Source organism: Poecilia reticulata, linkage group LG22 (genome assembly GCF_000633615.1).
Source record: "Poecilia reticulata strain Guanapo linkage group LG22, Guppy_female_1.0+MT, whole genome shotgun sequence".
Taxonomy (NCBI): domain Eukaryota; kingdom Metazoa; phylum Chordata; class Actinopteri; order Cyprinodontiformes; family Poeciliidae; genus Poecilia; species Poecilia reticulata.
This window is the reverse complement of record NC_024352.1, coordinates 13,861,988-13,882,420: the sequence shown is the minus strand read 5'-3', so window position 1 is coordinate 13,882,420 and position 20,433 is coordinate 13,861,988. Positions and strand designations below refer to the sequence as shown.

At 39.8% G+C, this 20,433-nt stretch overlaps 1 protein-coding gene across 1 annotated transcript; it reads right to left on the bottom strand.

Annotated features, from left to right (window-relative positions):
* Window positions 1–348: 348 nt before the first annotated feature.
* clic4 (chloride intracellular channel 4) lies at window positions 349–19,745 on the bottom strand. The gene is made up of 6 exons (XM_008399598.2): window positions 19,253–19,745; window positions 8,479–8,588; window positions 6,703–6,828; window positions 5,410–5,516; window positions 4,399–4,580; window positions 349–1,976 (listed from the first exon to the last, which is right to left on the bottom strand). Exons 1-6 carry the CDS (start codon window positions 19,319–19,321, stop codon window positions 1,812–1,814), a joined length of 759 nt encoding a protein of 252 aa, XP_008397820.1. The 5' UTR covers window positions 19,322–19,745; the 3' UTR covers window positions 349–1,811.
* Window positions 19,746–20,433: the final 688 nt, after the last annotated feature.

Genomic DNA, 20,433 nt, shown 5'->3' with positions numbered 1-20,433 from the left:
ATTTTTAAAATCTGGTAGAGGGTATAGACCAGGTCCCCGATTACCCGATTAAACCCTAAAAAACAAAGTAAAAAGTGTACTTTCTGTAGTCTGTAGGGTCAGCCTGCATCTTAAACATCCAGATAAGCTGTTGTTTATCCCCTCTGCCACCTCATCCTTCCCAAAGAAAAATCTTTGATGAGTGTTCCTTGGATATTTAGAGGGAAGTTGTTTGAGTTGGCGTTGGACATTGTTTGGGCCTATGCACAGTAATTTGAGACAGCTGCAGAGAGCAGACCTCAGCACCAGAGGCAAACTGTTTCTATTATTGTTAACAACTATTCAGATGTAAAAGAAAACACACAAGTCTAAGTGCCAATAAGAAGTTTATTTAAATTCAGTCAATATTGTTAAAAAAAAAAAAAAAGCCGTGAAATACCTTCGATATTTCTTTATACAAACTAGTTGCTTGTAGTTCTAAAAAAAAAAAAAATCCTTCCTGCTAAACATCTGCAGAGAAAACTAGTAAGGCAAACTGGAAAATGTTTCCTCAGAATTCAAACCAGGCGAGAAACTGGCCTGTTTTTCCTCAGAATTCTGATGATATGCAGTAAATTTACATATTGAAATCAGAGCAATGAAAAAAACAAAACAATATTTACAATTCCTTTTTAAATCAGATTTGTTTCATAACAAAAGTCTGAATAAGAAAAAAAAAAAACATGTGGCAAACAGGAGAAAAGCATTTTGTTTCATCCACATTAAAGCACTTTCCGGAGCTACTGTATCGATGCGTACATTTGCTACTTCAGATCTGCCTTCATACCGGAGGGAACGTGAAATGTGACCAGGTTCTAATTATTCCAACGCTCCTCAGTTTCCTTTTTTACTTCATAAATATCTTCAGTTTTGCTCGACTGCAATGTTGTCTCCTTCACCATGTACGTTATGAAGTAGCTGTTAATCTGCCTCTTTTTGGTTCAATGTGCATCACCTACATCAAGAAAAAAAAATCAAGGTTTCTTTGCTTTGACAAGAGCTTTTTTGAATTACTGCAACAACGAGGCAATAAAAATACTTTACTATGAGCTACATGTGTTTGGATATTTGTAAATCTCAGGGTTTATTAGTCCTGAGACGTTTCCTACAATTCTGAGCTGAGCTACTCTCCCCCAAGCATTTGAGGCAACGAAAGGAAAAAAAAAAATATCAAAGCATGTTTGCAGTCTGTTGCAATGTTTTTTTTCATATAACAAACCATCTCTGCATTCCGGTTTGTATTATTTTCAGCTTCTAGTCTAACCCTGTTAAATACTGTAGGCAGAAACACTGAAGCTTCAACACTGTTCACAAAATCTCTGAATCAGTCAAAAATGAAAGGAAAAAAAACTTAAAAGTTTTCAGTTACAATCCAAGAAGAAAACGAAAAATCTAATTTAATCTTCCAGAAACAAAGGCTTGTGACATTTCCTCTGCTAGCAGAGACGAAGTCAACCGAAAGGTCACTTATCTAACTCTGAACATTAAGCTCCGCTATAACGTGTCACACATACAATAGTGAGTGAAGAACAGAAGCGATTAAATGATCAATGTGGAACAAGGGTGACCTCTGCTGATTCAACTAAGAGAGACCTTCATAAGACCAGAGGGGGGGGGAACGACAACAGGATGAGCAGAGAAGGAAAAGAAGTCCAGAGTTTGTTTTTTTGCTTCTTACTCATAAATGAGGCACGTCAGTCCAGATGCTGAGGAGTGGGAGGTGTGGGGAAGTGAGAGAGGATAGGGGAGTGGGTTGGGATTTTTAGTGGGCAATGTGGGCCATGAAGGGAGGTTTATTTGACCAGCCTCTTGGCTACATCTCCATAGGCAATCTCTATCTCCTTGTCACTGGGGCAGGTGTTGGTGAACTCCTCACGTGTGTAGGCGTTATTCAGGTACTTCCAGATGGACGTCATCTCTTTGGGAATGTCAAAGCCTCGGTACTTCTTAGTCACAACCTAAAAGAGAAAATTCAAAGTTCTCTTGAACAACCTGCAACACGCGACAAAGAACTGCAGGCAACTGAGATGAAGATGCAACTGTCTAGGGCAGTGTTTCTCAACCTTTTTTGGGCCAGGGCCCCCCTAGCCTTTATCCAGATCCCTCACCGCCCCCCACCAAAGAATTTGTAGGCTACTTTTCACTGACTATTATTTTATCATTAATATTACTATCGCTATTGTAGATTTTTTTATTTTTATGCTAATTTCTGTATTTATTATCAAAAATAATTTCCCAGAGAACAAAAAAGCCATGTGAATAAAAAATATTTTCACAGGTGTCTATGAAAAATTTAATGAACATTCAACTTAAAATTTGTAGGCCTAACAGCAGAGTGGAAAAAATATTCTTGTTCTTTGCCATTTTCTAGTTGTTAAATATTCCATAAAATGACCAGATAAAAGATGAACAACATGCCAGTTTAAACTTTGAACTATTTGCAAAACGACTGAGCTCTGCAACATTAAAACATGGATAGAACTGTAACTACATTAATCATAGCTCTTCTTCTCTTCAGTGTTTCTGTCGGTTTCTGGTGGTGCAGCTCTGTGTTGCCTTCAGGAGAATGGGACATCAGAGTATCAACCATAAAACTTCACCCACATGGCATTTATTGTTCAAACCAGAGCTTTCAGTGGAAAAACAAAAGTTCCAGATCCTTTTAATGCCATACAAACATGAGACAGAAACATGGATCATATCTATATATAGACCTGTCTATTGATTTATAGATTAATAGTTTTACTGGACAGAAATTACAAAGAACAAATCTGGTTCTTAATCAAATCCTAAGGAGTCAAATTCAAAGTGTCATGGAGTCATCAGCCTCATGACATTAACACTGACATGAAAAATAATATTGAAGAAATAAATATATCAAATCTAATTAAAAACATAAATAAGTGATCAGTTCTTTACTGTTATGGTCTGTAAGATATATTTATTCTCAGTACTAGATATGGTCTCAACAAACCCATGGCATTTCAACAATATTATTTTACCTTTTATCTGGAAATAGTGTCCGTTTATTCTTGCCATACTGTCTCTGTATTAATTATTTCTCAAAAGGTCTTGCCATACCAGTTTATTCCTCTGTATTTACTTTAGTTTCTTAGTTTATTCTTGCATTTTGTTCTTAATTCATTTCCATTTAGTTTCCTTTGATAAGTATTGTCCTCTCTTGGTTTATTGCTATGTCCACTTTAGTTTCTTTCCTGCTGCTACATTTATTTTATCATTTATTGACACTCACCATCAGTAATCTTTACTCATCACCTGCTGCGCCTCCTAATCATGTGTTTCACATCATGTGTTGATTTTTCACTGTTCAGCGTCGGATTCTCTGTTTTTATGCCATAATTCGCACCTAGTTCGTCGTTCCGATTTATGTCCCGCTTTTCCTGTTTCAGAGTTTTGAGCAATGTGCGCGTTGTTTTTTTTTTTAAGCCCCTAAGGTGCAGGGCGGTTGGGAAGCGCATCTATGGGGAAAAGGCAGACTGACATAAACCTTTTAAAACAACGGAAACAATTTCGGTATTTTGATTAATGAAATTTAAAAGTGCTGTGAAACCTGTTTCATACCGGACCACTTACAGCACCGGTGTTAAAGCTATAAAATGAACGCTCTCTATCGAGGTATCACCCATGGAGGGATTTCCTTATTTAAATTATTCATTTTCCAGAGGGATACAAAGTGAGGGTATCGTGATTTTAGTATGTTTATAAGAACGATTTTCTGTTGTCCTTCCATGTAAGCGGGCAGCTTTCAAATGGAAATAAAACACTTTTTAATAAGTTGCTGCTTTGACATGATCACAGAACTGCCAAAACATATGTACAAAATTACCAGACAAAGTGAATCACAGCACCGTCATCAGCCGGTGTAACGCTGAACTGATGGGGAGAAGCTACCAGTAGCAGGAGAGGAGTTGCACCAAAAGCTAACAAACACTGAAGAGAAGAAGAAGAGCTGCCATCGATACAGTTGCAGCCAAGCATGATTCAATGTTATGAAATACAGTTTTAGCAAGTTGCCCAAAGTCTAAACTGGTATTGCTGTGCATTTAAGGTGTAAAGTTTACCTTCAACCAAACGCCCCCCAAAAGGCATCCCAGCGACCCCCTTTTGTAAAAATGTCCGCCAGCGCCCCCTGCCGTACTCTGAACGCCCCCTGGGGGGCGGTACCGCCCACGTTGAGAACTGCTAGTCTAGGGGCATTTTCAGGCTTCATAAAAACCCTTCATCAGTCTGTTTAAACTTAAAAGTTATGATGCATACTGCTGTGTGAGGAAAAATTGCATCTTAATCCCAAGAGGTTTAATCAGATTCAGTAAGATTCATCTAATTTGACTCAAACTTGCTTAAACCATTAATGTTTACCTTAACTATGTGCAGTTTGGGCAGCAGGTTGCAGTCCGCCAGGGTCATTTCATCCCCGTCCAGGAACTTGCGGCTGGAGAACTTGATGTCCTCGATGCTGTTGTGGTCGATCTCGTCGGGCAGCGGGGAGCGAAGGTAGTCGTCCAGCTTCTGCAATGTCTTCAGCAGGCCACGCTCCAGAGCTGAACACAGCGACGGCAAACAGAGATCATTTCACTGCAGCTGCTTAGGCTGTATGCTTTTCAACCACACGGGGGCAGCATTTATCAAGTAACATACAATATGTACATTAACTAAAAAAAATTGCTTTTATCGTATGTATTTTTGATTATAAAAAAATTTTAAACAATATTCTGCATTCCATTAGGATGGAAGGCAAATTCTACACACAACACATTTTATCATCTGTGATTGTTTAAGAGATTTTATTGTTAGAAAAAATGCAATGAATTTGATGGAATGAAAGCTTCGGGGGTTCAACAGCTGCTATGTTTTAGAGCGCTTATCAGTGAACTGTGAGATTCAGCCTCTCATTGTTGACACAGCCGAGGCCCTTGTCTAAACTCACTATGGATCAATATTTCCCCAAGGCGGAGCACAGGCACCTGAAGCGAGATATGGACTTCTCCATAAAGAGCCGTAACAAGAAACCTAACCTAGATTAAGTAACCCCTAAAAAACTTGATATTCTAATATGTAGGCTCACTGAGAGATGCTTTACTTTGCAGGATTAAGGTAGAATAACAGGGAGGAGCAGACTGTGAGCACTGGCTGCTGAGAGGCTTTTTCTGGAAAGCTCCAGGTGAGATGAGTAGCGACACAAGAGGAGGCAGCAGAACAAAAGAGCTGTGTTCCTGAATCAGGGCAGAATCCACCAATCAGGGCACGGCTACAAAGGTTGCCTAGCGATCAGACAGCACTCCCTTCACAGCTGAAAGGTATCCATGATGCAGTTAATCTTACACACCTGTGTGAGAATGCGAGTGTGAAAGACAAACACAGGTCATTTACCCTCGTTTGCGTCTGGCTTGGAGTTCTTGATGAAGGCAGAAAACTTTGCGAAGATGTCCATGCCAGCTGTGTTAGACTCGGGGTGTTTAGCACCAAGCTTGATGTATCTTAAAAAAAAAAAAAAAAAAAACAGCAGATAAAACAAAGTCTGTGCTTTACCAAAGGAGAAAGGAGAATATTTTTGTCGTTATGGCAATCACAACTGACATAGCAAAGAAATAATCTTCAATTGCCCCAAAATACCTAAAATTATGAGTAAAGCAATGTAATCTACAGTCTAAAAGTAATGTACCCATGTAGAGCATAAAACTAACTGCACATCATCCTGGTGAAATTAAGGTGGTTTATGCTTTTCTTCAATGGTAACAGGCCAGATGGATATAGCCAAATACAAAGCAACTCAAGAGAAAAGCTGAGAAAGACTTCAGACAAATGTAGGATTATCACAAACAAGACAAACCCCAACATGCTACCAGATCAAAAGAGACGATGTAGATTAAAGCAGATCCATGTGTTGAAATCACTTCCTTGAAATATAAACTTAAATCCAGTAGAGAATCAGTGACCAGACTTGAGAAATACTGATCAAACATACCCACACCCACGCACACACACACTACATACAACTGACTGAGATTCTTTTTTTTGCAAAAAAGAATGGTCAAACACTTCTGTCTATAAAAAAGCTGATAAATATACGGACTCAGGGAAATTGTGATTTTACTAGTAAATTATGTTTTACAGCATGAATAGTTTTATTTTTATTTCACAATTATGGACTATTTTGTGTATCACATGAAATCTATCCAGGGGCTTTTACTCAAAAACAGACTGGTGCAACAAAATCTACTTTCAATTCATTCATTCAACTTAATGCAGTGAGCACTCTCAAATAAATAGTGACCCCAACTTCATTCTTGTTGCTGAAAAAGAGTCCTTTTCTTCTGTTTTTCAAGTCGAGCCCAAAATAATTTGCAAACTTGTTCCGTCTTTTTTAAATAAAAGGCAAATATTCAAAAAAACCTTTTGGACATGCAGTGATTCACGTTTCCTACAAATAAATCCAACTATTTGTTTTAATAAAATACTACAAGCCTAATTTATTGTTGATGCTAAAACATTTGGACACCAGTGGTGCAAATCTCTTTTTCTAGACACGTTGTGGCATAATTCTCTAAATGACTTAAGTTGAGGTCTCCACTCCCATTTTATGCTCAGTGTTTTGACTATAATGAGTTACATTTGGTGCATAGGTGTGGTGTGCTACTATAGTATGGGTTAAAAAGGACTCACTTGGGTGGGCTGAGAACATCCTCCAGGAACTCCTCGATCTTGTTGACATCAGTTTTGACCTCGCCATTAAACGTGATGAAAGGCGGGTGCGTGCCAGGAGCCAGGTTCTGGAGGTCTGCGGGCTTCCTGTGAAAACAAGACCATTTGATTCAGTCAAAGCTGGGGTTTCTTTTTGGGTTTTTTTAAACCAAGTCGTCCAGGCGTTTCTCCCACTGCAGCTCCAGCTGCTGTCTCTCTAACCGAGTGTTGTGCGCTTGTGTGTGTCTGTTCTGCGGCCTTCGCAGCCAGCACATTCTGTACCAGATGGCAGGCAGATGAGGCCGAGTCACAAACAGAAATGAGCATGTGCTGAATGAGGAGTGTGAACACAAGTGAGTGGTCAAACAGCCTGTTAAATCCTCTCACTAGAAAAGCAACACAAAACACAGCAGCGATGTTGCTGTGGGCTACAAAAACAAACGTCCACAGATCCTCAATGTTTTCACTGTGACGATGATGGCGGCCGCAGTTTGAGAAAAGCCATTTAAGGGCAAAGAAAAAAGGGGAAATGACCTCAACTCTTTGGCATGTTAATGGGGTGTGGTACAGTCCCCGGGTGATATCACTGAGGAGCGGGTAAAGAGGTGCCCTCACAGGCCAGGAGAGCAAAAACATGTCAACCAATCAGAAGATTAAGAAATTCCAAAGAATTATTATTAATAAATGTAAAACATGTTTTTCCAGGGAAACAAGCTCAACACGTCCTCCACTTCTGGTTAAATTCTACAGTAAAACCACCATAAACAAAAACAAGCATTTCATGTTAGCTCCAAATGACAAAGAAAAAGTCACATCTATAAGTTAATCATTCTAAAAACAAAAATATAGCAACAAGAAATACAACTGGATGGAAGGGGGGAAGAAGGTAAAAAAATAAATAAAAATAGTGAGCAACATCCACTGCTTTACACAGCTGGATTTTATAGCATCCCTGCAGGAGACACAAAGGGAAATATATGCAAATATATCTAAACCTCTGAACTAATTATGAATATGCAGGCATGCGAGTAAAGCCTGACAACTAGCCAAAAGGCATGGCTTTAACTTCCAGCACACTTTCTGAGACTCAAATTCCAGAGGTTATGGTTGAACTTTTGAGTTAAATTATATGAATGATGAAACGGTGGATGAATGGAAGAATAAAGAATAAATTGATGGAAAGGTGGAGGAATGAATTAACAATCTGAACAGACAGATACTGGGATGGGTGTAAAGAATGGATAGATTTGTTTAGGAAGCAAGTGGAATGTTACATTGTTGTTTTTTGGGTTTTTCTTTTTTCTATTGCCATATAAGCAAACAATATTTCAAAACAAGGGTGCAGAAAATACATAGAAGACATAAATCATCCATCAGAACCCTGGATGGATCATCGGGCCCCTGGAAAAAGTACATGTTCCTGAAACTGGGAGGCAAAACTAAAGAAAAATTCTGAAGATCACAGTTTTCTTATCCAATTGGTTGGAAAACATGTTCCGCACCAAACAGGAAGGGAGTCGAGTCAAGGAGCTTTAAATAGCTTCTCTGGAGCCTGTATGTTTATTTTTCTCTCGTTTTCTACAGCTTGGGAAGGGGTCATGGGAAAACCAAACAAGGAGTGGGGGAAGCAGCGAGAGTGTTAAATGGTGGAGCTGGATCAAAGGGCTACAGCACAGCTCCACCCAGGAAGAAATAAAAAAGATGGAAGAACGCATTTTGTCTGAAATTAAGCAAGGTTTAAAAACAAGCAGGCCTCACCTTTTCAGGTCCACTGTGGTGACGTTAAAGACGACTCCTTTAAGCCAGAGTATCATGAAGAGCCTCTGAGAGAAGGGGCAGTTTCCGATGCTCTCGCCATCGCTTCCCGCCTTCAACAAACAGAGTGAGAGTTACAGAAGCAGAAGAAAGGTATGTGAAATTGTACCTTTCTTTAGAAACAAGAGGACAAAATGGGTAAAAAAAACAAAACAAACAAAAAAAACTGATTTAATCACTAGAACCATCGAAACCCCAGCAATTAAGATCTAAACATTTCTGAATGCACTCGGCTTGCATTTTAGGGCTGCAATAATTCAACAAGTAGAGATCATATCTCTGTTACACAACCTTTACAAAGTTCACAGCTTTTCACTTCGCTCCCCAAGTGAGGGTCTGTTTCAGACAATGACTCTTTCAGGCTCTCCGCCTCAAAAAAGATAAGTAGGAGTGAAACGCGGGACACCGACTCTTAAGTCCTAAAGACTTCAGCACATTTTCCTCTTCATCAATCTGCAAAAACACTTCAGAGTAACGGGAAACTTAAGAACAAGACTTTTCTTAAGTAAGCCTGCACAAACAAGCTGAGCAGGGTGAATCATTAATCGACACAAAATCTTCCAGTCTGATGAATACTGTTTAACGACGGGATCAAAACAAACCGGGGGCTTGAGAAAATCAAAGCTAGCCAGTCACAAAGAGTTTGTTTTCTTTGAAATAAATGTCTGTGAGTGATCCGCCCTACAAAAGAGAAAAGTTAAAAGCAGTGATTTGTTTTCTCCTTCACACCGAACAATAATCACAAATAGACAAACCGTCAGAGCAGAAAGAGCTTTACCTGAGGTATCCTAATAAAATCTTCTAATATGCACATTTAGATAAATACCAATATCAAATTTAACAGCCTGAAATTACATTAGTCTTAAAAAAAACGTACTCCAGAACAATAAAAAAATAGTAATCTAAAAAAGGTTTTTAATGCAAAAATGCGAGCCTAAATATTCACGAGGAAGACTGATGACTCTCTCTACAAGGAGGGTAAACAACAGACCACCATTGCTCTTTTCAGAGTGCTGCATTCAAGCATGTCAATGGAAAGTTAAGTGGAAGGAAGAAAAGTGGTGGGAAAAGATGCACTTTTAAGCAGTCAGTTCTTCAAGAGAGCACATAGTTTGATGTTGGACATGGGCTTGACCGGTCACATGTTAAGCCACACCTGGACCAGAGGCCTCATCAGAACAGTCTTACATGATCAGAGGAGAAAAAAGGATCTAGTTCTTGCTTGGCGGTTCAAACTCTATTCAGATGAATGTAAATTGTGCATTTCAATTGGAAGTCAAGGAAGATGAGTCTTAATAAGCACTTTGAAGGTTTTCTGCACAACATAAAAGCAGATTTCCTTTTACAGCAGGACTCACACTGCTGAATACCTGCGTTAATGATCGTCTCATCACGGTTCTTGTTCGACAAGAAAATTTCTCTGATTTAAACGAGACACAGGAAATCCATAGAGCATTGTGGAGAGGAACATAAGGCGCTACACTCAACAATGCTGACAAGCTGGGAGAGCTATAAGAGCAGCCTGATCTTCCTGAACGCCTCAGCTGAGCCACAGCGAAATCAGCTCCAAATCAGGCCGAACTGATAAAGTAAATCTGGCAGAACCAAGTACAACGTACACAAGCTGAGGTCATTTGAATGCTGATGCCCTGGAATATATTCATTACGGTAGAGCTGCAGAACTCTGCATTCCTCTCTCTCTCTGCAGTTCTCCTTAAGGCGGTTTCACGTTTTCAAGAAACTGCACAGATCATGCAAAGTGGGCCGAGAGATAAGACTCATAGTTACTATAGGACAGATTTGGAGCGAGCATTGTGACAGATTAAAATCAGTTGACATCTTAGATAAACACTTTCCTATCAGAGATGCAGGTCTGATCTGTGGACAATAGAGGACTTTGTTCCAACCAAACCCAGCATTTTCTTGCTCATGTGGACAGACTTGCTGCTGTTGTCCTCTGTGTGACGCCCTGTGGGATGGCTCTGTTTGATCTGTCTGCTGGCTCCCATTGTACAGCGGCTGTCCTCTCCCTTTCCCTCTTTTGAACTCAATATCTGAAACGCTGGGATTAAATCCCACAGCCATTATTTGGTAAATGAAATTCCTCTCAAGCGATTGCATGATCAGCTCCAGAATAAAGCTCCGGCCTGGGGGCAGTCGGACCTGCGTCAGGATCAGAAGGACATCAGCGGGATGATTATTTCCCAGCGCAGCACCTAAAGAGGAGCATTCAGGTCTAGATCAAGGGTGGAAACGCGACACAGCAACCGTTCCCATAGCAATGGCTGGAACGTATGACATGGAAAGAAGAGCTTCCACCATGCAGAGGAAGAATAACGCAGGTGAAGTGTCTGAAGCACGCTCTCTGTCAGCGGTGATAAAATGCAAATCACATGACAAAATGGCATTTGTAAATCAAGAGGGTTTACTGTAATTCAAGATAGAGAGCAGCTTTGAAATAGAGTTCATATGAGCCACTGTGATCGAGAAAGAGGTCACCGTTTTCTTCCTAGTTCCCAGAGAAGTGGCAGACAGCAGCTCTCTGCCAGGAGAGATCGGCAGCATGACGAGAGCCAGAGACGTTACAGGAAGCTAGGAGGAAAATAAGGATCAAATGTTTTGATAAACATGAAGGAGTGTGAGAGGTAATGGATGCCTTAAGTGGGAATGAAAGGAAGAGGTTAGATATCAAGCTCTACAAGCAATGTGCTCTTTGGCTTACAGCCCTCTTCTTCCTCCTTCTCTTCCCTTTTAATCCCTTCTCCCCTCATCCTGGGCCCCTCTGTGGAGTTGGGGGTGGGGGGGGTTGGGCATTTGGAAAGAAGGGAGAAACTATTCCAGAAATGTCCTGTTACACCCCCCCAACCAGGATGCCTTCCTTAGTTTAGGAGGTGATGCTGGGAGAGAAGAGTTTTACTGTACAGGACAGCAGAATGATATTGTCCTCAGCGTTGCCATTAAAAGGTGAAAATTCATAACCCAGAAGAGGTTTGGGACAGCGGCGTAAACAGGGTCCGCCTTCGTCCTACTAACACTTTCCAGAGTTTGACATTTAGGAGAAGGTTTTTGGAGAAACGTCTGTAACACACCAGCACAAAGCACGGCTTGTTTGTCAAGTTTTAGGTCATATTTTAGCAAGAGGAAGGTAAAAAAATAAAACACAAATAAAACTCATGCACAAGAACAAGCTATGTACCCATAAAAGGCAAAACACATGAGTTGGCAAAAGTGTAGCTTTTCCAAATAGGGCCGTTATTCTGATAATTATTAGGGAAAAAAAAAAAAAGCATATTATGCAGATTTTTTACTTGTTATGCAATATTAGAAATACACTAAACATGTAAATAAATACATGCATTGCTACTTTATATGAGCATTTGATTGCCTAAAATGTATTAACAGCATTCATTTAGTGTACACTTCTGCAGCTAAAAAAATATTAACATCAATATGTGAAAAGCTCAGCCCTTTCTGTTGGACTTGACATCAGTACAGTGTAGATCTTATCTGTAGATTATGTTTTGGATTAACTGATAAATAATTGGATAGCAGTAGGTGCTTAATAGAAAATTTTATTTTTTTACAGAGTTTGAACTGGGTAAGGCTAAAACTATGCCATTAGAGGAGTTCACAGAAGACAGTTAAATGTTTTTTTTCTTAAATGTATACGTTTTTTGAACAGTTTTGCTTTAGCTGTTGCTGTGTGTGTGTGTTTTTTTTTAAGCAAATTGGCATTTTCAGTCTGTATGCTCCAGTTAATGATTAATCTATTACTAAATTTGTTGCTGAGTATTTCATTAATCAATTCATCCCGATTAATCATTTCAGTTCCATTTCCAATTAATTCAACCGATTCCTTAAAGCATGTAGAAACATTTACTAGTGACAACTGTACTCATTTCTTTTCCCCAGTATTAGAAATGTACTGCAGCTGCACACATATTTAACTCATTTGGAATTTTTTTGTAATAATATCTGAAACAGGAAGTAAGCATCCGCTAGCTGACTTTTGCAAACAGCAGAAAGAAAAATCAACAGACTCCAAACACACACACACACCGTTGCAGTGGAGGGTGTGAGTGTGATGTATCTAGGAGACGATGACCCGGACAGTGAGGCCAAACAAAAGTATTCAGGATGTGGCTGGGTATGCACTCCCAGGCACTAAGTCCAAGCCCATAACATTTTACAAGCATTAGACACAAGCTCGACATTCCGTTTCTGGAACGGTGACGCGACAATTCTCTACAATAATGAATCCTGTTCATGCAGGGCAGTCCTCTCAGCCTCTGGTATAGAAAGCCAATTTTAGTAACGTGACGGCCCGTGCAGCTCCCCTCCCCGACACACTTCTTTTTCTAAATTGGTCGGACTGCTCTGAAGGTTCAAGCCGCACTTGACCGAATAAGGAACTGGCGATGTAACGAACGCCACAGCTTCCCTCCTGATGCTTTCACACAGTAGGAATGCAGCCATGGAAACCTGAAGGGCAACGCCTCTCGAGGCTTTCTGGAAAAGTCTCTAGAGTTGGTGGGTGACTAAAATAAACCCTGACTACATATGAAATGAACAACTCTGACATAATTACAGAGCTTGTACTGGAATTTTGTTCACTTTATAGATAGAAAAAAAAAACTAAGTGTAATAATTACTCATGGGCCATATTTTTTTATCATTCGGCGCCTTGCAAAGTTATGCACACCTCTTTGAATGTTTTCATACTTTGTGAAGATGGGATTTTATATGATACACCAACATAACGTAATGCATGTTAGGGTCACTATGCTGCTCCCATGTGTTAACAGATTCTCCCACCTGTGCTGTAGATATTTTATTTTGAATTATTTTAATGGCAGAAAGCTACATACACTTCAGATTTGTTGCCTAAAAACTGTTCCACATTAGAATAACATTCTAATTTTAACTGACTTATCATAAAACTGAAATACATGTAAGTTTCTGATTACAGTGTAAGAAAATCTGAAAACGTTTAAGGGCTGTGCCTACTTTTTTTCAAGACATTAAAGACCAAAAAAAAGCTAAAAAATAAATAAAATAAAATTATTCTTCAAGGGTAAAAAAGTGAGGTTTGGCCTTATGAGTGAATGACTCAGACTGGACCTGGTGGGTAATGAGAGTCCTGACCACAGTCAGAAAGATGAGTGTACAGAGGAGTCATTTTCAGCTGGAATATGGGAAAACCAACACATCTTTAGTCCGGCTCTGACTCAGGCTGCCGTCACTCTGTGGAAAACTCAGATCCTTCCAGTCAGTTGTCTGACTACTGTGCTGGATTAGTCCATGAAAACCAGTGGATTAGTGTGGAAACTTTGACCCTGAAGGCTAAAAAAAAAAAGTCTCTGAGCAGAAACGAAGGGAAGATAAAAGGTAAAACAGGAGGTAAATGTTTCACCTTTACAGCTAGAAACCAGTCCCTAATTCCAGTGCTGGCGTGCTGATCAATGTCACAGAAACCCTGGTTTTATCAGCCCTGCTGAACAGACAGAGGCCAAACTGACATGCCAAAGATTTGCCTCCCAGGTCGTCTGCTACATCTTGCTTTTCCCTACAACACTATAAATAATCAAATATGCAAAGCAGCAGCTCATGCTCCAGTCTGCGAGTTTGAATAGTACATAGACTATTTGTATGCATCTTACTGCCCTTTCCTTTCAACCAGTGTTGTATTTCTAATTTCCATACAGTATGAAAATACTTCATTTCAAGTCTATCAAAAGGTCTCAAAGGTATGAATGTTGTCTTTAATAAGGATAACTTTCATTTTAAAAAATTATCTTGCAGAAGTGAAAATTGAAAAGTTTAATAAAAATGGCAATAAACAACCAATCAATGTACTATTATTAGTAGTACACTGAATATGTGTTCAGGTTACATATTCAGAGGAGTCAGCAAACACCACATGAAACACAAGAGAGTATAACTTCAGTCTTAAGTTACTTGTCTATATGATCAACATTCTTTGCTAAAAAAAAAACCAACAAAAAGACACATATATGAATTCCTTTTTTAACCCCATTTCTTTTAAGCAGATGAATTGTGAATACGAGAATGCTCTGATCCTAAATGTTTTACCTCCGAACTTACAAAAATGCAGGCTAAAAGTTTGCGCTTTGGTAATTTTTGTTTCTCGTCCACATATCTGTGGTTTTCCTCTGTGTTTTACTACCACAGAAAATGGCCATAAAGTAATAACTAAGGCTGAAGTGGGATCTACAACTAATCCCTGTTGCCTCCTATATTGCATCTTGTGCTATATAGGAGGCAGGAAAACCCACCAACAGCACCTTATTACCACATGATTAAAATATTCTTTATTGCCTGCCATGTACCAATTTTTATGTCGTGTGACAAGGATGATGAAATTCTGTCCAATCATACACAACAAAATAAGCACAGAGCAACTTTGCATGAAATAAATGAAATGGAAGTTTTTTTTCTTCTGAGACCAAACTAAGCAGTCAGCCATGTCCCAGTCTAACTCTGTCACTTTCTACTGCAAAAGAGTGAGTTGGAGCATCTTTGGGATTAGAAGTTACTCTCTCACCCTGTGAAAATAGGGTCCAGCTAAAAACCAACAAAAAACTGCCAACAAATTCTGATCAGAAAAGGAGAGGCCACATTTGTTTCCTTAAGAAAGGCCGAGTGGCTTGGACAGAGCCACTCATCCTCAGAATAACCGATGAAATGTAAAAGGATGGAAATAAGTTTTAAACTTAAAAGCTTCAAAATTGATTATGGTTTGACTTAATTTTTATACGTATATGTTTGAAAAGTTTATGAAAAATCTTGACAAAACTCATGCATCAAACTGGCTGCATCACACATTAAATAATAAACAGAATGGTAGATCCAAATACTTCGTACAATGAAGCGAAACTGTATAGATATTGCACATCTATTGTCTATTAAGACAATCTCTTGTCCTCCAAACAACACCAGATCTTATTTCACAGGCAGAATTACTAAGCTTGTTGATGTGGTCAAGGAGAGGCGTTTTATTTTTAAGGAAATGGACAGAAATTAGTTTTGGTCTAATAGAAATTAAAGGGACTTGCTTCTGCAGCACCTGTTCAAGTTGGTGTAATAACACACCAGCAGATCGATTAGGCCAGCAGCCAGAGACTCAGTCAACCAGACAGAAGCAGCAGCTCAGGGCGGCAGAAGCAAATTCACAAAGCGTAAACAACACACAGCAAAACTCTGCGGCTAACCTGTGAGACAAGACATTAGCCTTTGTCCTCTAACTCATAATGCTGACAGATGAATCAACCACTTTATTTATTTACTAATAAGTAGAAATGGTTGCTCAGAAGAAGATGAAGAACAGCTTAAAACAGAAAAATAAGACACCATTCGGCCTTGGATGTCTCACGGAAGAAGAAGATCTTTGTGTTTCCATAAAACAGGCAAATCACAAGGCACGTCTGACCGTCACATGCTGCAACAGATAGCACACCACTGGAGTAACTGTCCCTCGGGTCTCACAGTAAATCTCACAGGACAGGGATTGTGCGAGCATTAATGTTTACCATGAGGTTCATGAATAGAGACGATAAAATAAACCCCGACTGGGAGCCCCGTCTCAGTCGACGGAAACAGAAACGCTAAGCTGTTGTCGGCTTCAATGGTTCCCATGCGACCGTCCTGGAGGACACGCACAAACACAGATGGGCTCTTCTGCCATCCAGACCTAAAAGCTCTTCTTAGAGCACATTTACTGGCAGCAGGCTGGAAGCCTGGAGGCAGAAGCAGAAGGCTTTGCAACCCTAATGTGTGACCCTGGCACCGTCTCGGCGTGCAGACGGAGATAAGGACTGCCTGTTTCCCAGACTCATCAGTATTCCTGCTAATTTCCATTCAGTCAGGTCAGATGGAGGCGGAGAGCGCTTCTAAACTGGCGACAGTAACTGATAAAAATATGCCTACTGTACCCTTTGAACTTTTCTCTTTTAAATACACATTTTGTTCCATTACAAACTTTTATCTATATCATTAGGGTTGCACGTGACAGACAGACAAAATAGCACATAAATTGGGGGGGAGGGGGAATTATCCACGGTTTTATAAAAACTGGGAAGCGTGTCATTCACCTAGTGTCTTAAATCAATACTGATAAATAAAAAAAACTTCACCACAAGTCATATAATCAGTAAATATCGTCCACCTGTGTGTAGTTTCTCTGAATCCATATCCAAGTCGTATCCATCCACATAAACTGAAAGGCTGGGCAAAGGGGAACAGTAAAAAAAGAAAAAAAAAAAGCCAAACATTTTGAAGTTTATAGTTGTAACAGGACCACATTAGACACATGCTACATTTAACACATGGAGACTATCACCACATAAAGTGACACTTGATGAAGGTTATCTACTTGACGTTTCGATGAGTGGAGGTGCCAAGTAAAACAGACAAGCGGACGACAGGAAGTCAACGTCCAGCAGCAGGATACTACTGAAAACAAAATGTTATCTAATCTTTTGATGAGGTCAACATCAGACCGTCCCACTTACAAAGCCATTATATCATAGCCATGTGCAATTCAAAGCTATAAAAACAAGCAATTATGAGAACAGTGAAATGCTGCCATGGCAATGTGAACATTGTTGCTATAAACAAGGGCAGGTAGAAAGAAATACGAGATCATCAAAATATCTCAAATCTGGGGCTGTCAGCTTCTTCTAAAAGGTAAAAGAGTTTGTGGTGAGTCTTTTTTCTGGAAAGATTATTAGTCAGTTTGGAAATTTCACAGTAATCTGACAGATATGACATCGCACTGCGTGGAGAACTTACTGAACCCCACCTCACAGTAATGTGCCTATGACAACCTGTGTGTCTCTGCTACTGTCTCCCATTACTGGGTTAAATGTAGCAAACTGAGAACAACGACATCAATAATACATGTGAGCCACTGCAGCTCCGAAAAACAAACAAACAAAAAAAGATACACATTGCACAAAAAAATGTTTGGACTGCGTGGAGCAATAAGGGAGAAAAGTTGGCCACAGTTCTAAACCTTTGAGACCAGGGGATGATGCAACCTCTACTGCAAGATGTGAAATCAGAAATAAAAAGAGGCTTGAGCTTGTTGCTTAGTTCCAATAACACAGACTTGTCTTTAGACAGTTTTTCCACAATGTTGCCATGGAAGTCTGCCACCTCAGTAAACACTAATGCTTAAAAGTATCGACATACGGCAGGTTTTTCAAACATGCTTGGACTTTTTCCAACTTGAACTGCTTTGTCATTCAGACAAAAAAAAAAATCCATCCATCAATTCATGTTGTCAAAGCAACATGAATTGATGGATGCAGAACATTCACAGTAAGCATCTGAGAAGAATCAACAATTTGGTCAATTTGGATTTGATGGCATGTTGTGATCATATTCTTAGGTCATTGTAATAAGTTTCAGTTTAAATATTTCCCATTGCACGCTTGGAAGATTATTATGGGCACCTCCCTTTTGGAGGTTTTACAGATGCTGAAGAGAACACTTATTCTTTCTGAGCTGGGAATGCCAGCAATCCCCCAGAATGAACTGGAGTGTGTGATGGAGGTGGCTGGGAACTGTTAACCCTCAACCCACACATAAATGAGCGTAAGAAAATGGATGGGTGAATACATTTCTATATTGATTAGCCTTTATTTGAAGCAGAAAATATTTCTCATGTAAAGCTATTTGTTTATTTGATGCTTTACGTTCACCCTGCATGTGGTTGGTACAAGAGTTGCAATGCTGCAAAAACTAAATAAAAAGAACCACTTTAACAGGAGATTTCCTAAAGCTGCAAACCTTTTGGTATGTCCATCCCTTCCAAATATTTGTGCTCTCAAACCAACAACCTCTCCCTCAATGCAGGACCACCTCCCACTACCCTTCCCCCTTCTATCCCCCCCATTTACTATTTTCCCGCCCTGGAAAGGAACACATGCTAAAGAAAGAAAACAGCCATTCACAAGTCCTCACCATCATCATGGTCATTGATGAGGCAGAGCTGCATGATCTGGCCTAAACGCAGTAGGCCCGAACAACTAGAATAGTATAATATAGAAAATGTGTATTCAATTAGACAGGCTGCCTTGAAACAAAAACACACAATTTCACCAATTTTGTGTTGAAACAAAACCAGCATACCTTGAAACAAAACAAGCTGGGGACTTCACAGACTACCTGACGCCCACAATCCAAAACATTAAATTAACAAAACTGATTTCCAAGACAATCAGCTGCTTTAGAACACGACACCTTTCAGGAACAAACGCAGCACAATGAAAATGGTACAATGAAAATAGTACAAAGCATAATTCCCATTGTTTGATCAACCCAGACTGACCGCAGTGAGCCTTTGTTAGCGACCCGTTCCCAATTTATCACCCCACCTTTGCGGGTAAAACCTACATCCACCCTGGCTAACACTCTGCAGACTCCACCTGGTTCCAGTTATTTAATATGAATATGTATTTAAGAGGCAAAAACACTTGGCATATCACAACAACAAAAAGTCCTCCAACCGAGGCGTAGCTAAAATAAAACCTTTAAACTACAAAAAAACAAACAACACTTGAATGTATTAGTACGATTTTTGCTTCCAAAGGCGTTAATGAGACTTAAATAATCAAAGTGCTCACTGAAATTACTGTAGCAATGAGTCTTTGCAATAAAAAAAAACTTCCTACGACTTGTACTGCAGTCTTACCTTGACAAAAAGCTCGATAACGGGTTCGTTGTCCGCCTTTACTCCGTTCTGTGGCACGGATAACGACATTGTGGCTGCTTCTCTTAAGTTTCAGGGCAAAAATGACTTTTTTCCCCCTAGTTACCACGCCCGAATCAGTTCGGTTCTTTCCCCCCACCACTTCTTTTTTGGTAATTTTAGCACCAAAACCTCGTGGATATTTTCTTCCCCTCCGAGGAGGAGCGGCAGTTAGAAGCAGACAAAAGCGAACGAGGAGAAAAAGGGCAGCGGGTTCTACCAAGTACAACTGTTTCAATGTCCACTAAGCTAGCGTAGCTACTAAACTATCGTTAAAGCGCGAAGCTATCACTGCTGGTCTTGTGAGGAGAACGGTGATGGCTCAGGGTGGGAAGAAGCAACGGGAATACTTAGCAGCGTGATGTCATTCAGAAATGTGGGAGGTGAAGCTTGTGCTGAAGATGGTGATCCCTCGGAGCCGCTTGGTGGCTGACTGCAGAGGAACGATGGGTATGGCAAGCTAATTTACGACATAATAGTTGTTCGTATTACATTAAACCCTGGGAAAAGCTAAGTCCAGAATTCCCCATATCCCTGACATTTTGACTTTAAATTACTTTCTGAAAAATTAAGTCAAATTTTTTAAACGGCATGTCAATTACAATCAGTAGAAAAAGCTTTATTGGCATTACAGCAATGAAACCTTGCTGACAAGTTTTTATCGCCCGAGAACCAAAACCTTCCATGAACGGATGTAATTTGTTCAAAATGCTTTTTACCGACTTAAAGAGCTATTTGTGGACAAGGACTAGGGTATCTGAGGACTACTGCATCAAATCAGGGACTGCTGCTGAATGATCCCCCAGACTAATCTGAAAAACAGATCATTCCGTTTAGTGACCTCCAGACTCTGGAGCTCTCTTCCCTTCTTCTTCCCTGTTGCAAACTTTTTAAATATAATTTTACAAAAGACTTGTTTTATGCAATGTTGGCTCAAGCTGTTGTACTATCTTGAGAAGCATTTTGCAATGTTTCTCTTGAAAGATGGTATATAGTTTTACTTACATTTGATCAAAAGTGAGCAAATTAAAAAAGAAAAGAAACGTGCACTGTGATGACCGCATGGCCACTCCATGAATCACCCTGCTGGGCGCCATGCCACGTTCAACATCTTTGTGCCATAA